The sequence below is a fragment of the Cryptotermes secundus genome, unplaced genomic scaffold (assembly GCF_002891405.2).
Source record: "Cryptotermes secundus unplaced genomic scaffold, Csec_1.0 scaffold705, whole genome shotgun sequence".
In the NCBI taxonomy this organism is placed as follows: Eukaryota; Metazoa; Arthropoda; class Insecta; order Blattodea; family Kalotermitidae; genus Cryptotermes; species Cryptotermes secundus.
In genome coordinates this window covers 292,192-309,763 of record NW_019726237.1, presented here as the reverse complement: position 1 = coordinate 309,763, position 17,572 = coordinate 292,192, and the positions used below count along the sequence as shown (strand labels likewise).

The following is a 17,572-nucleotide window of genomic DNA, read 5'->3' as shown; positions in this document are numbered from 1 at the left end:
TACACAATCGAGCATTTGTATTGAACACATGCAAAATTCTAATAACTTCTGAAACTTTGCTTTTCATTCAATGTAATTAAAAATTATGAATTAAAATATTAAACATAAAAAAACCAAATGAATATATGAATGGCTAATCAATCAATTTTCTTAAGAAGTGCCAGTACATCACAACTCAACAATGGTAGTAAAACAAAAAAAAAACAATCTAGTTACATTTTCTGGTCCAAATTATCTCCCAAACTGTGACCATAGACCTCTGAATCACTCTGCATAATGTGATCAGTTCTGTTAACAGTTCATTCTTATTTGATTGAATAGAAGAGCAGGGATAGTGAAATACAAAACATAGTAAGGTTTTCGTTTGGAAAATTTGTGTACTTCAGTCTAGAACAAATATCTTTCTGCTCATATTTTTCACACTGTGTTCTAAGACCTCCAATTATTCATCAGATTATTTCTATCCATTATCTGAGCTACAAGGTAAAGTTGCCCTTGTGCCTAAGTAATTAAGCACTACGCCATGAAGGCACATGGTAGGTGGATGTATAGATCCACATTTTCTTGACCTCGGCACTAGTTTGAGGCGAGTGGTCAGCTTCATGCCCCTGCCATTTACCCCCCAGAGAAAGAGCCCCAGTACCCATAGGATATGAGGTTGGGTGGACCACAGAGCTGGTCTGGACAATGTGGGAAGAGAAATTTCTTGACCTTACCAGGACTCAAACCCTGAAACCTCAGTCATCCAGCCCATAGACAGCCACTACACCAACTTCACTATCTGGCTCCTATCTGAACTACAGGGCATCATTAAATCCTGAAACACCTCTCAGCCTATGAGGGATTTTCTTACTGTTTAATGTACTGAAATGAACTTCCTGTCATATGGTCATGTGGTTCTCACTTAGAGCATCTATTACAAGGAACACAAACTAGTGAGGCCAGCATATTTATTACATGACCATTAACTAGATCCATGAGAAGCTCATCTGTGAACAAGGAGTGCTCACAGTCGCCGAGATGAGATACTTACTTTGCAACATTGAGTCCACGAAAAAACTTGGCAATATCTTGGTCTGAGGATTGCCAAGGAAGACCTCTTGCACGAACAACACAACTGTTGTCTACCTCCTCATTTTTTGAGCTGAAAAAAAACAAAATATGTCAAATTATTTGTAAATGTTTCCTTGAAAACTCTAAAATGCTAAAGAAAATACTCTGATCTAAGAAGAATGAAGTAAATGAGTAATTTATGATATTATACAATGAATATTTTGCCACTGCTACACCTGACACAATATTATTCAGGGAGTGAAATCAAAGTTACAGTGGATTGAGCATTCACTTGAATGTATTAAACAAGCAACATACATGAAGAGTGATTCAGGAAACCTATTTTACATATGGAAGCAAAGTTCAAGAATGAGAGAGATATGACACTAACTACAAATCATGAGACTTTTTAGGTATTTTAATTCAATGAATATGGACTGATGATGGCATTGACACTTTTCACAGGTACCAGCATTTTACAAAATTTGCTAGACTGCTATCAAAGTTTTAATATTCATGGCAACTGACAATGGGCACAACAGTAGCTCACATTTATTTAAAATTATGCATTTTCATGGAATAACCATTACAGAATATGCTGAAAGACTTGTAGTAAACAAGTTTTATGAGCTTGTATTGGTCAGTTTTATATATAAGTTCTGGGAAGAAGTTCAAATGTTTACTATCCTTTCTAAGAATCAGCCTGTGTTACAAGGGTAGTGGAATAACATGTTATATTCTTAGGTGTTCAGGCAAGAAAATGTGCATCAAATGCCTTAATTGAATCAGTTAAGGTACAATCATCCCTGTGCTTAATCAATTAAACAACATGCCATGAAGAGGAATGGGAGAGTGGCAATATAGCTTCAGTATTCTTAACCTCAGCACTAGATAGAGGTGAGTAGTCAGCTTCATGTCCCTGCTAAATTGCTCCAGGATAGGAGCCACCAATACGACTGTATAGGGGGATGGGTTGGCCCCGAAGGTGGTCAGGGCATGTGGACTGGAGAAGATTGTCTTACACCACTAAGAGGAAACAAAATCTGAATCCTCAGTCATTGTGCCCATAGAATGGTCACTATATTGACTGATTTGTCTTAGTTCCTAACTGTTGATTACAGTAACGACATGTCAGACAACCTTTGATAAAAATTTGATAGCAAACCAAGAAATGTTCTGCTCTTGCTGCAAGCAGTACTACAGGCTCTTGTTCACAGAAGCCTGCCATTTAACCCCAAGCTGAGGCATTTGAATGCAGTTCACCTCTTCATGCCAAAAGCACTCTTTGGCAAGACAAGGCAAGGCAAGTAATTGTGTCCATGTGCCTGAGCTCCATGTTCTAAATGTGTATAGGAGGTGCAGAGGTAAAGCTCAACTCTTTCTTAACCTCAACACTATATGAATATGATTGAACAGGTTCAAGTTCTGGGCATTTTACCCTAGGAGAAAGAAGGCTCATTACTCATTGCAGAGGAGGCTCATGCTGTCCCGATATTGACAGAAACCCTGACTTTGCTGAGAACTTAACTAAGGTAGTTCAGCCTATAGGTAGTAACTATATTGCTTGAGCTATGCAAACTCACAACATATCTGTGCCACCACTAGGACTGCCGTTCTCATTCTCGAGGTTTTCAATAGCAATAAGCTATTTATTTGAATTAGAGGACAAAATCTTCAGAACGTTATGGTATCATGCCAGACGCTTAGCACGTAACACAACTGAGATTGAGAGTCTGTGACTGATTAATTCTCAGTTTAATTAACGCATATGTTGGGATGATTGTGAATGACTGATTCTACTGAATATTGAAGGCCACGTCCGTTTGGACGCGGCCTATTTTAAAATAGTCTACTTTGCCAGCGGCCACTTGGGAGAACTGGCGAAAACCTCGTTAGGATAAGCCGGTTGCGCGGCCGAGAAACGATAACTCAGCAAAGCAGTAATTCTTATAAATATGACACCATTCAGTCATTAACGGCTTCTATGCGGAATCAACATGGCCAGGAACGCCGTGACGTTGAAACAAAACGTACGAAAGTCGAGTGAAACTTCGCAAGCCACGGCGAACTGTTCAGTCAGAACGCGTTCTTTGGTACCGCCTGAAGAAACCCTATTTTTTAAATTTTAATGTCCATTTGTAGGGAGATCCCGTCGACACGACACATTCACCATTTTGAATACCGAACATGGACGAAATCTAACTCTTCAGGCGCTGGTGAGGGGCGCATACATACATACATACTCGTACATACATATATACGAGATTTCAAAATGATGGACCCGAATTGAAATTGCTATATATCTGCAACAGCGAACCGCCCATGAATGAAACTCTTACCATTTGAAAGGGTGGGGGATCGAGTTAAAAAAAAATACCGCCAGATGCCTCTCCCAGCACATTTCCTAAATGCATCACTGCCTCAACATTGCACAGGGCGCATGGGGTCCCAAGACTTGCCACTTCAGTTCTGGCCCCACAGATCTCCAGTCATTATATACCCTGCTACTTTTTCTTGTGGGCATACGTCAATGACCGTGTTTTTGTGCCACCTTTAGCGACTAACCTGGATGACCTCAAAAACAGAATAACGGCTGCGGTGACTTCAGTGGAAGAAGACACTTTGAGAGGCGTTTGGGATGAATTCAGCTGTTGTATCGACGTCCGTGCAGCAGGTACATAGAGCACTTATATAAAAAGTTAACGAAACTTAATAACTTGTTAGACCATTTGTAAGCCCCGCCACAGCTCAAGCGGTTAGTCGCTGGCTTCCCACCGCGGCGGCCCGGGTTCGATCACGGGTCTGGTCAAGTGGGATTAGTGGTGGATAAAGTGGCGCTGGGGCAGGTTTTCTCCGAGTACTTCGGTTTCCCTTGCCAATCTTCATTTTACCAATTGCTCCACAGTCACCCTCACATATCATCTGGGGCTGGTACAATAGGCCAGAAGTGGCCGCAGTACAAGGGGCTTAGTACCGCCCCACTAGCAATAATAAAATAGATCATTTGTGACATTTCCCGTAAATGTAGCATGTTGCCATCGTTAAATATACGGCTTTGAAATTTGGTCCATCATTTTGAAATATGGTGTATACAGCTTTAAAAAACGTTTTTTCGTTTTCTCATACATAATACGTTTTTTGTATTCAGAGGTGCTGAAAACGTGTAAATCCGTCAAAATCTCGACATAGATTTTCTTTTTACCATTACCACAATTTCTTCGTGCATTGCGTATGTGAGAAAGCGAAACTGGTACAAAAACACTGCACATACTTTCTCATATACAACCCAAATATAATTATGTTTTCTTGCTCATGAAACTGAGTACTGTTCAGTAGGCCCCTGCTGATTGCTGAGCTCCAAACAATAAGTCGTCTGGCCGGTAAACGTTTTGAGAAAGTTGACATTTCTCCCTTGGGCCCTATCGCGCTTGTCATTACTTTCCCGAAGGTATCACATATCCATAGCTCTGTATGGGGCTGAAACAGGGACACTTAGGGCAGCAGATCAGAAACATTTGGAAAGTTTCGAAATGTGGTGTTGGAGAAGGATGGAGAAGATCAGTTGGACCGATTATGTGAGAAATGAAGAAGTGTTAATTAGAGTCAGTGAGCAGAGGAATATCCTACACGAAATAAGAAAACGGAAGGCTAATTGGATTGGTCATATTTACGCAGAAACTGCCTTCTAAAAGAAGTTATTGAAGGAAAGATAGAGGAGCGGATAGAAGTGACCAGAAAACGTAAGAAGATGCTGCATGACCTTGGGGACAGAAGAGGATACTGTCATTTGAAGGAGAAAGCTCTAGATCGCATTAAATGGAGGAATTGTTTTGGAAGAGACTGTGGACCTGTCGTCTTGACAGATTACTGATGATAATGATCATCGTATATCCAGTTTTATTTATGGATACGATTTTCGTAACTTACCGAAATCTAATCAAAGTCGTTGGAACAGTTTTCGAGGAAACCTGCGTTTTGTGGTTGGGGACCCAAGAGAACGGCCCCTGTGTTTATAGCTGGAATGTTCATGTTCACTGGGAATCGGCCTATGATGGAGAAACTCTTGAATGCCGAATATGAATAAAATCCTTCAACCGTTCAGACGCTAGACGTACGTCCGTCCATCAGTCCGCCCCTTCCCATCCACTCATTTAATTCATCCCACTCTTCCGTTTGTCCGTCCGTCCATTACATTCAGAGACTGACAGCCAACAGAGTAAATAAAAATTTTAGTAACCAGGGGAACTGAAAATGTGTAAATTCATCAAACTCTCGAAATATGTTTTTTTTTCTAACACAATACTTTCTTGTGTAGACTCCTTACATGAGAAAGTAAAATGAGTACAAAAACGTTGCACATACTTTCACATACACGCTTGACGAATTACGGTCTCATACTTTTCTACAACAAATATTTCAGAAAAAAAATATCCATTTCGAATATAACAGTTTCTACATGATAAAAATATTAAAAATGGCGAAGTGTAATAAAAATCGTTAGCGCTAATTCTGAAATATTTTGTGACGATGTAGCGCATGCGCGCAGCAGATCAGCCATGGCGGTATGCTGAATTGGTCACCGGCCTCGACGGATCTCAGCGCCGCAGATTAACGTGTACGAGGTCACACGTAAAACACGGTGTATGAGGCAAGGTGCATACAGGTTCGGCGGATTTTTTATCCCACAAGACACGTTAATAATATTGCGGCTCTTGAGTTTATACGTTCCCTAACGAAAAGAACCGGGCTGTACATTCAGGCTGGCGGCAGACATTTTGAACACTCACTTAAGCTACGTAAACTGTACAATACAATCATTGTATCTTTTTTACAATAACAGTTGTTTTTTTTTTTTGATAACAAATTATTTCACACAAAACTACATTTTGAACACCAATAACTCCGAAACTGTCGAGAATAAATCCCATGCCCAAACGACATTTTTCACTCACATATGCTCACACTTACCCAGTGTTTAAAGGTCAATCCAGAATTTTCGTCGTACCAGTCTGATCCCAGCTCAAAAACACAATCACAAACCACACACGCACAATTCAGTATTCTTTAAACCAACATATTTCAGGCAGATAGCTAATACAGTACACTCGAAACCAGACAATTGCCCATTCCTAACACTGGAATTCAAGACTTGTGAACTGATATTAAGGTTGTCCCATGGGAAGAGAACTCCATACTGCTTTATGAAAGCAAAGGCAAAAAGATGCGGTAAGTTCCAGAAGAGACTCGCGTCTGCTGCTACGATATCAGGCGGTCGCAAAGACCCAGGGATAACACATATTAGGGAGGGACTGATAGCACGAGATGGGCGGGGAATCTTGTACATTATTAGAAGTGATTACTAATAGACAACAAGTGGCGGATTACAGCTACTGTCCTTGTTTACATATAGGCTACCACCTGCTATGCTGAGTACTCCAGTGGAGTGCACTTAGCAATACTTTCTGTGTTATTCTGCATACCTCATTAGCCTTGACGCTAAATTATTGCAGATAAAAATTTACTGTNAAACTGTCGAGAATAAATCCCATGCCCAAACGACATTTTTCACTCAGAACGACCTCAGAAATCTTCTGAACTTATGACGTGAAGCCAGGGGACACCTTAACTACAGTTGCATCGCCTATACCACATAACAGTTCAGGGCCTTAAATTACTTGGCGTAGTGCCTCTCCAAATTCAGAAGTTGCTGTTATTGGTACGAGGAAATTAAAATTACGAAATTACGGTTGCCCCAAGTTACACGGCGCACCTACCAATTTTCATGAATATCTGTCGCTTGATCAAAACAAGTTAGTAATAGGAGGAAAACTTTATCCAACCATAATTATTTATAGGCTAGAAACCTTCTCGGTAAAGTTTCTGCTAATGCTGCTTAGCATTTGAGTGGTTTCAGATTAGAGCCTCTGATTCGATACCGGCTATCCAGGGGCATCCAGCTGAAGTTACCCTAAAAAGTTATGGAAAATTATTTCTATTCGTAAATAGGGAAATGCACGAGAATAAACGTACTAAATTCTATTATTAATCTTCGCCAGTATGGATAAAGAGCATTTCAACATACTGCAGGTTGTGACAGTACAGTGTCATTAAAAGAAACATTAAAACTTATTATATGTGGGGATTGATGTGTAAGTTTTTAAAATAATTCTGTTGTGCGAAGGCTGCTTCTGACAGTCTGTTTCATGTCTATGAGTATATGTACAAGTGTGAGTATTAAAGCGATCATTGTTTGGGTTTTTTTGCCATTTGAAATGTTTATTCACAATTCAAATCTCTATAACATAACATTCCATACAAGAGTTAACAATTTTATCACTCTGTATATTGATAGAAGAATTAAAATGTCATGTAAAATCATATTCTAAAACTCTCACTGTTGTCTTCGCAAGAGTTTGCGCAGGTACCTAAATTCGTGACAACTGCTTGTAGTATATGCTGACACTTACCCAGTGTTTAAAGGTCAATCCAGAATTTTCGTCGTACCAGTCTGATCCCAGCTCAAAAACACAATCACAAACCACACACGCACAATTCAGTATTCTTTAAACCAACATATTTCAGGCAGATAGCTAATACAGTACACTCGAAACCAGACAATTGCCCATTCCTAACACTGGAATTCAAGACTTGTGAACTGATATTAAGGTTGTCCCATGGGAAGAGAACTCCATACTGCTTTATGAAAGCAAAGGCAAAAAGATGCGGTAAGTTCCAGAAGAGACTCGCGTCTGCTGCTACGATATCAGGCGGTCGCAAAGACCCAGGGATAACACATATTAGGGAGGGACTGATAGCACGAGATGGGCGGGGAATCTTGTACATTATTAGAAGTGATTACTAATAGACAACAAGTGGCGGATTACAGCTACTGTCCTTGTTTACATATAGGCTACCACCTGCTATGCTGAGTACTCCAGTGGAGTGCACTTAGCAATACTTTCTGTGTTATTCTGCATACCTCATTAGCCTTGACGCTAAATTATTGCAGATAAAAATTTACTGTTGCCGGGCACAGTAGCCGAGCGGTCTAAGGCATGTACTGTCTTCGCTCGCTCGGAAGCCGGGATCCTGGGCTCGAATCCCACTCAGGGCATGGATGTTTGGTGTGTGTAAATGTTTATTTTGTGTTTAGGCAGAGGCCTTGCAACGAGCTGATCACTCGTCCAAGGGCTCCTACAGTCTGCAAAATGATCATGAAACTGAAAAATCAAAGGCCAGTGCCCAAGGGGGCTGTAGAGCCAACAAAAAAAAAAAGATTTACTGTTACCAAGCTATTGTTAGTGGTAGTACTATATAACACTACACAGTAATAAATTAATTAATCTTCTATTCCGCTGAACGTTAATTACATTGAAAGAATTTAAAATAGAATTCATATATTATATTTTAATTATACAAGGCCTACGTTTCAAGGAAACTGCGAACTTTTGTTCGGGTAAATATTTTTGAGAGAACTAATGAAATTTTCTAGACAAGACAAGCACCGGAACTAAATTTACGCCGTTGTTATCGTACATAATCACTATCAAATTTTGTTGAAATTGACCGGGTGGATTAAGAGCAGAAACACGCGAGCACACAGTCAGAGACGGAAATACACGGCTTCCACATTATGAATTTTCTTTATGAAATTCGCCTATAAACTATATTCGAATTACCAATTAACTGCAAACTTTCCTGCCATGTCTGTATTTTGTCATCATTATTTATGCAAAATAAACGCCTAATGATAAGGCAATTTTTGTCCGTCAACATGTTTCAGCATCTGAACTATTGAGTTAATTTTGATTAAATCTAGTATTGTGGGGTTCTACACCAAAACGTTCTCGGCAGAATTTGACTACAGCCTACATCAATTCAATGTCCTTCTGCTTATACACGATTCTCAAATCGAATTTCGCTATTGTGCTTAAAAAAATATTTCTTCGTTCTACGAGAAACAAGCATGACGTAAATTACAGAGCTCATTAAACGTCTATAGTTTTAACACGAAACGCATTTCTCTGTATGCATTTAATCATGGCCGCGGGGGGGATATATACACCTCAATTTAACATACGTCATTCTGCACTAGAATTTTGTTGTGCTACAAGAGTGTAGCAAAAGGTATAAACACTCAAGAGCTGTATTAATATCAATAGTTAATCTTGTGAAAGCCTGAAATCAGGAACTTGCATTTTATGTTCTTCCCTCGAAGTAAGAACCACGTTTGACAATCACTAAATACAAAAAAAAAATGCAAAACCGGGCTTATAATTATGAAATCTTGCCCATTATCAAGACCATAGCAGTAAAGCGATATGAAAACCGAGAGAAAATAAATAAGTAAAGGAGGAAGGGAGAAATTAATGAAAGAGACAGTGGTCAGAAACTCCGCCACTGCTGCATGCGCAGTTCTAAAGTGCAGTCTTGTACTGTGAGGAGGGGAGAGCGGGGCAGGTCTTGAATTTTGACCCCCTAGGCGTCCATATCTACAACTTTATCTAGCCGATTCCACTCCAGCTCTCACAAGCAATACACAACAAAAATTCATCACATCCTACATTACTTCGACAACTCTCAAATTCTGAAGGACCACATCCCATTCATCCAAACATTTACTGGCCGATTTGTCTGGGAGGGTAAGAGGTTTCATCCCTTCACTTGTTGTTTCTTAGCCACTAATACAGTGAAATATCTTCGTGGTCTAATTCCGTGGCCTGTAGTCCGCAAGCGAACTATACCGACCGAGCGACCGCCGCTTGTCGGCGAAGTGAGTCCCAACTTTTGCGGATAGAGGGTGTGGCGTGGTCAGTGCAACGGTTCCCCACGGCCGTTAATCTCGGTTTTCTAGACCGGAGCCGCTATTTAGAAATTCACGGCTATTCATGCCTGACGCATATACTTTAACGTATTTATTAAACAAAAATTAATTCCCATAACTAATTTATGCCGACAATAAAAATGGCATGGATTAATTTAATTTGTTCAGAATTCAGCAGAAGACTGTAACTGCAACAGACTCTGCCAAGTCTGGTGAGGCGATTGTTATGTTACTCCTCAGAATCCTAAACACGACAGAACGCGATATAGTCCGTCAACAGATGTTTCGGAGGAGCATGTCGCCTCCATCTTCTAGCTGGAACAATATGTCGAGCGAGAAACCAGTGTGAAGCATGTAACAAGCAGGCTCTATCCTAGAAGATATATATCTTCTAGCCTCAAATACGACTATTTCTTCATGGGCATTTCTCCTTTCCGTGGTAATGCGAATGTCATTTAATATGTAGTGTAAATTCTGTCACTATAAGTTAAAGTTTTAATCTGTGACTTGTAGTTACAATAGAAATTTTGTTNATTCACGGCTATTCATGCCTGACGCATATACTTTAACGTATTTATTAAACAAAAATTAATTCCCATAACTAATTTATGCCGACAATAAAAATGGCATGGATTAATTTAATTTGTTCAGAATTCAGCAGAAGACTGTAACTGCAACAGACTCTGCCAAGTCTGGTGAGGCGATTGTTATGTTACTCCTCAGAATCCTAAACACGACAGAACGCGATATAGTCCGTCAACAGATGTTTCGGAGGAGCATGTCGCCTCCATCTTCTAGCTGGAACAATATGTCGAGCGAGAAACCAGTGTGAAGCATGTAACAAGCAGGCTCTATCCTAGAAGATATATATCTTCTAGCCTCAAATACGACTATTTCTTCATGGGCATTTCTCCTTTCCGTGGTAATGCGAATGTCATTTAATATGTAGTGTAACTGCTGTCACCATAAGTTAAAGTTTTAATCTGTGACTTGTCATTAGTAGACTCCGTCAGTTACAATAGAAATTTTGTATCTCATCCGTTCCTCTTATACCCTTATACGGGTGTCGAGGTTCTCTTTTATTCTCTTAATCATTTCAGAGACGGTAGGACTCCTTGGACTAGTGATCAGCTCGTCGCAAGGTCGCTACCTAAACACAGGACAACATAAACACAGAAAAACGCATACACACATCAAACATCCATGCCCTGAGTGGGAATTCGAATCCATGATCCCTGTTTCCGAGCGAGCTAAGACAATTCATGCCTTAGACCGCGAGGCTACCGTGACCAGCACAATCGAAATACACGAACAAAATACGGAATATATTTTTATCCTTTTAACGATTCGCATAGAAAGCGTAACTGATTTCCCCATACTAAGAAGTCCTCCTTATATTCAGTGTATCGAAGAAATGAGAAAAACATATGTAGATCTGAGCTGAAGAACGTCAAGAGAACCGGCCACTTGAAGACTAGGAGTAGATGATACGATAATATTAAAACAGAGTGTGAAGGTTGGCTGGATTCAACCAGCTGGGGATCGAACTCAAGGGCAGAATTTTATAAAGATGGTAATAAACATTTGTGTTGCAAAGAATGCAGGAAATTTCATGTTCGGCTCCGTGTCCATGAATATTTCAACAAAAACCATGTGCTATGATGCTGGTTTTAGTAGATCTTACATTCTGGATGACAACGTATGACTCGAACCGCCGCCATTTTAATGGAATATTCTATCTCCAAGGTTCCCCAGCGGAGTCAAAGGCCAGAAACGATATGGCTACAGAAGGATTTGACTTTGAGAAATCTTGCTGATAACACACTGAGGGCAAGAAGTGCTGCGTACTGCAAACGTGATCAGGATTTCTTCAAAACTCTAAGTGCAACTTTAGACACTTCAGCTCTACCTACCAGATTAGCAGGCTTGTATTCTGAATGAACCCGGTATCTCGACTGCTCTGAGGATCATCGTGGCGTCCCTCAGTCCCCGATCTGTCTCCGGAATGAATAGGCCACGACATAATTCTGCCAACTCCTCTTCAGTTTATTGTGCATAACCATATTTTCAACTCAAACAAAAAAAAAAGAAACTCCGTGGTTTTAGTCCGCAAACGAACTCTACCGACCGAGCGACCGCCACTTATCGGCGAAGTCAGTGCCAACTTTAGCGGACAGAGAATGTCGCGTGGTCAGCGCAACGAATCCCCACGGCCGTTGATTTCGGTTTTCTAGACCGGAGCCGCTACTCCCTTGAAATAGCTCCTCAATTATCCTCATGAGGCAGAGTGGACCCCGTTCCAGACCCACCACTTCTCAGAAAATCTGGTAGCGCAGGGAATCGAACCCGGACCTCTGGATGTGTAGCCAGGAACTCTGACCACTAGACCACAGAGGCGGTCTAAATAGAAGAACAGCTGAAGGAAACCTCTGGTGTTGACCCACGTGGAGAGGAAAGTTGATGTAAAAGTTCATAGCACCACTACGTATGTTTGCACTGGTTAAGTTCAGTGGATGCTGGAGGAAGGAGGTTGAGTGGTAGGTTTGGGGATAAAGATGCGAAATCAAAATCTACTTAGGTGTTTTCCATCTTCACGGCTGAAATTATGTGGAATTTGTTATTTCCTTGTAGAGATGGTAGGTCCGGACGTCAGCTATGAACTCTGCTCTGTTGAAGCCGATGACGTGTTCTGTGTCTAGAGTGTTTTGAGTGTTCAACTACAGCTCATCACTGGCTCTCTAGCCCTGTCTCTGGTATGTTCGGATATTCAACTAGATAATGTGGTACCCTCAACGTCTCACAACCCTATGGGCCTTCACGGCCTGTTACAGGGATAGCTTTACTTTTTGTTACTTACAGTGACAACTTTACGTCTTTTTATAGCTACGAAATAAGTTCAACCACTACTAATAATGTACAGATATTTGACAAATTTCAATTACGTACTGTTTGTTATTCCTACAGGTAGTTCTGGAAAACTGAACATGAGGAGAGGCAAGACTTCTTAGTTGTGTTCTCCTTATGCAAAAAGAAGAAAGAAAGGAGGGACCGAAATCCAAGAAAGCAAATAATTCCTTTGCGATATAAGTCACAGCTTTCACCTCGCGATCCGCTTCAGAAACCCAGTAACAGAACTTTAATGGCTGTATCTCTGATTCCAGAATAATAAGATAAATACATTTTCACAGTAACTGTTATCATGTTCAAATAGAATTAATACTTAAGATGAAGGTACATTTACCAGCAAAAGCGAACTATGCCAGCTAACATCTCGTATCTCCATGGATTTGGATTTTTTTGAGAAGCTACAGATAAAAAATATTTTCCATTTTTGAAGAACTCAAATGTTCGTTACAATGTTAACAGGAATCTACTAACGGAAACTATCCCGAGCCAGCTGATACTTATCATGCTCTCATACCATATTTACCTAAACTAGCTCCGATTTCAAGAATATGTGGATCTACACAACTCATTCCACGTACGTCTTCATGGTTTGGTGTTTAATTAGTTAAGCACAGGGACGATTTTACCTTTTACATTTTAATATTATTATCATACCTACGTCAAGGTATCAAGTGCTTTTTTTAAGGTTATCCGACTAAAATTTTTTGTGTATTTGTCATCTCTCGCCTACCATCTAATCATATTTATTACACCATTGTAATTACATTAGAAGAAAATCAAAGATGCGAACAACGCTGAATAAGCAGTGACGGACAGCCGACAAGGGGTATTAGCCCAGCAGGAGCGTAGAACTTCGGATTAATGCACCCTCACCGAAAGACTAGCACATTGCGAAATGTCATACAGTGCCTGATACTTCAAAATGACATGTGAGAATATGTCTGCAAAGACAAACACTTTGCTGGATCGTAGGCTCCCTTGCCGCGTGCTCCTTGTTGATTTCTTGCTTGGCTTAATCTTTGACCAAGAGTGCCCCACTTACCTCTTGCTTGGTTTATTCTCCGGCCCTGAAAACTTTGCTTTCCGTCTGTTTTTGAGGGGGGGGGGCTTACTCGACAAGCCCGAAGATGGAAGCAGTATGTTTCTCCAAGACGTCGGTTAAATTCTGCCAACTACATGGCGCTTTGTCCAAGAAAACAGTTTTTGCGCTACAGTCCCAATTTTGGCCTTTCCCTACCTCCATGAAACTCTCCGTTTCACTTCGGTTTACTAGATCTTAGACATTCGGTAGGACTCCTTGGGCGGGTGATCAGCTCGCCCCAAGGCCTCTACCTGTACACAAACACAGAAAAACGCACATACACACACAAACATCAAACATCCATGCTCTGAATGTGATTCGAACCCACGATCCCGGCTTCCGAGCTAGCGAAGACAGTGCATGCTTTAGGCCGCTCAGCTACCGTGACCGGCCAAGAAAACAGTACCCTGCCAATATTCTATTTCGCTAGCAAGTTTTTGTTCACTACATCGATTACGGACACATTTGTCAAAACGGTTCCCTTAACGCATATTATAAGCGGCATGAAAGCCAAAATCGCGTACGAGTTCATTACCGCTCGAAACCTGCATGACCCCCCCCCCGCCTTTAAGTGCGCTTTGCACAAAATGAACGCTAGGGACATGTGTTTCATCTCAGAAACTAACAACAGATTTATATCAAATTTGGTATCCTTTGTCTACAATACAAATAATGGCCTTAATTTTGGTTCGTATGGGTTTAATAACTTCTACTTTATAAGAATCTGAAATCTAACTTCATTTGTTTTCTAAATCAGAAAGGCTCCTATTCGAATCCGAACAGGGGCGTGGATATGCGTCTGGGTGCTCTACTGTCGTGTGTAGGTGGTCTTGCGACGAGCGGACCCCACATCCAAGGAGTCGTACCAAGTGTATAAAAAGATTCGTCGTTTCAGCAGTTACCTCTGAGCTGGAGCAGGCCAGAGGGCGTAATCCGTGAAACTGAACGTGGAGAAGACCAAGAAAAAAGGAATGACATAGAATTTACAAAATGAAACATAGGTTTCGTCAAGATCTACAACAGGGGAAGAATTTTGAAAATTTCTGAATTCAAAACTATAATAGGCGCTACAGATTTCGACTATAATTCTGAGTTCTCTTGTGACGGTAGATGCCCTGTGTTGGGCGGCTCTCCCACACAAAGTGATTTATGTTGGTTTAAAATTATCTCATAATGAATTCTTGGCGGGACTAATTAGGATCAGGCGAAATGAACTAATCAGTGAAAGCAGGAGGAGGGGAGTATAAAGGAGGAAGAAGAATAGGCAGCAGGTAGAAGACGGAAGAAAAGTGAGAAGAGCAAGCTCAAGGGGAAAAGTAATAAATATAACGAGGAAGATTGAAAAAAAAGATAAGAAAAGCAAACATAACAAGGAGTAAGAAGTACAATGAATGAATGGAAGATAAAAAGAAAATGAGATGGACAAGAACAAAGAGCAAGGAGAATGAGAAGGAGAAAAGGAGGAAGAAGAATAATGAGAACTGGAGAAACATCCCTGGAGTTGTAAGAAACAAATCACTATATTAATCTTTGTACTCAACATGACCCAACTTGGACCCACACACATACACACAGGTAGTTCATCACATATTACGGAATAAGAATGACCAACGTGACTAAAAAGGCCGCGCCATAGCTCAAGGGGTTAGTCACTGGCTTCCCACCGTGGCGGCCCGGGTTCGATCCCTGGTCTGGTAAAGTGGAATTTGTAGTGGACAAAGTGGCGCTGGGGCAGGTTTTCTCCGAGTACTTCCCTGCCAATCTTCATTCCACTAATTGCTCCATAATCACCCTCACCTGTCACCTGGGGCTGGTACCATAGGCCAGAAGTGGCCGCAGTACAAGGAACTTAGTCCCACCCCACTAGCAATAAATAAAACCTGACTAAAAAGTAATTATGGCAGCACTGAAGGAAGGCTCTCCAACTTGTACGAACAGTTCTTGTTTACAATGTGGGTTGCGTAACATAACAGTGTGACCTGGCCTCGTTTATAAATAAATCAAATGATATCAAATCGTAAAACCGGTTTACTGGTATTACCGCGTCAGAAGCCTGTGCATACTAATTTTCGGTTCAAGTGACCCCAAATTGTGACGTTGCACTACATTCTACTCACCAGATTCCGGGCTCCAGCCTCAGGTTCACCGCCTCTGGATTTTCAAATTTATGACCTAAAAAGAAAACACATAACATATTTTAGAACAATAAGTTACATAGCGCTGTACTGTTTCTTTTTCCTTGTGTAACATTCGAGTATCTGTCGCTCCCTGTACGAACGACAGTACATACTGTAAGTGCTACTTAACTCTCCTAACGTATTTGATGACAATACCCCAAAACAATTTATTTTTATTTTCGCTTATCAAACAAGGAAGAAGCGAGATGGGCCAGTATTCTGTAAGCTGCAGTTCAAGAACCAACATACATTTTCATTCCACTCCACTCACGTTGACTTAATCTGTGACTTTACGAAGCTGTAAAAACTTACGAGGTCGCCACGTTTATTACAGATAAGATGCAAAATAGTAAATTTTTAATAAAGTCTTTTAACTCACTCATGGAGCTGATTCCTTCTTGAGATGCTGCCAATCGTGGAGCTACTCAGGAACTTCAAAGCATTTTATGGAACACGAAGGTTCAATACCGTGTTCACAAGAGCCCTCCACTGGTCCCTATCCTGAGCCAGTTCAATCCAGTCCATACCATCCCATCCTATTCCTCTAACAGCCATTTTAATATTGTCCACCCACCTATGTCTTGATCTTCCTAGTGGTCTCTTTCCTTCTGGTTTTCCCACCAATTCCATCCATTCGTGCTACATGCCATTCCCAGCTCATCTTCCTTGACTTGATCATTCTAATTATACTTGGCGAAGCGTATAAATGAAGCTCCAAAACTTTAACAAAGTTTTGTAAATAATAACGGAGAAATCAGGGAGGTGAAATTTGCTGGTCTAAAACATATACTCTCAAGAACTGAGCAAGTTCCAACAGACAGCGAAAGAAGTGCCTGGCAAGTTAGGTGGTAGGCCTAATAGTAAAAATTTTATCCGACACGCTTCGCAAGTAACTTATAAGTGAATTTAATGCCCTATATTTAGCTGTGTGGTACAGTGCCTTTATAACATATTAGCATTAAGGACACAAATAAAACTGACAGGTACGATAGACTGATTTTGAATGATCGATCGGGAGAGATAGGGCAGAACACTTCGCACACATGGGAAGGTGAGAGATGAAGGCAGAATTGTAATCTGAAAAACAAAAGGGAGAAGGCAATTTAGGAGCTATAGGCGTAAGTGGGAGCATGGATCTTAAACAGAGTGTCGAGATGTGGACTTTGTTCAACGGCTTCTGGATAAAGTGCAATAACGGGTTCTTGTGAGCATAGTAATTAACCTTCGGGTTCAATAAATCATTTCTAGACCAGCTTCTCAACCATCACCTTCTCAAGAACTGTGTTCTGTGAGACACTGTGAGGGAAAACGATGGTGGGGTATGTTAAAGCACCGAAGCGGCATTCGGGTGGTTTGAGAAAACTTAAAAATATATCGAGAAAAGCGATCCCGGCTCAGAAATTGAGCCAAATCCAAGATGGATGTTTTACCGGTGAGCCTACCCTCCCTGTCCCTCATGATGAAACAATTTTAGTTACAGAGGCAATATAAGAATCTGCATGAAATAAAATTATACAAGGTAAAATTCCC

At 40.8% G+C, this 17,572-nt stretch overlaps 1 protein-coding gene across 1 annotated transcript in view; it reads right to left on the bottom strand.

Annotated features, from left to right (window-relative positions):
• The window catches only part of LOC111864089 (RNA-binding protein fusilli), a 207,237-nt gene that overhangs the window by 27,589 nt on the left and 162,076 nt on the right, over positions 1 to 17,572 (bottom strand). Inside the window, exons 5-6 of the mRNA XM_023851087.2 lie at positions 15,983 to 16,037; positions 1,034 to 1,144 (exon numbers count right to left, since the gene is read on the bottom strand). Of these exons, the coding sequence (XP_023706855.1) occupies positions 1,034 to 1,144; positions 15,983 to 16,037 (166 nt within the window). The remainder of the gene's footprint in view (positions 1 to 1,033; positions 1,145 to 15,982; positions 16,038 to 17,572) is intronic.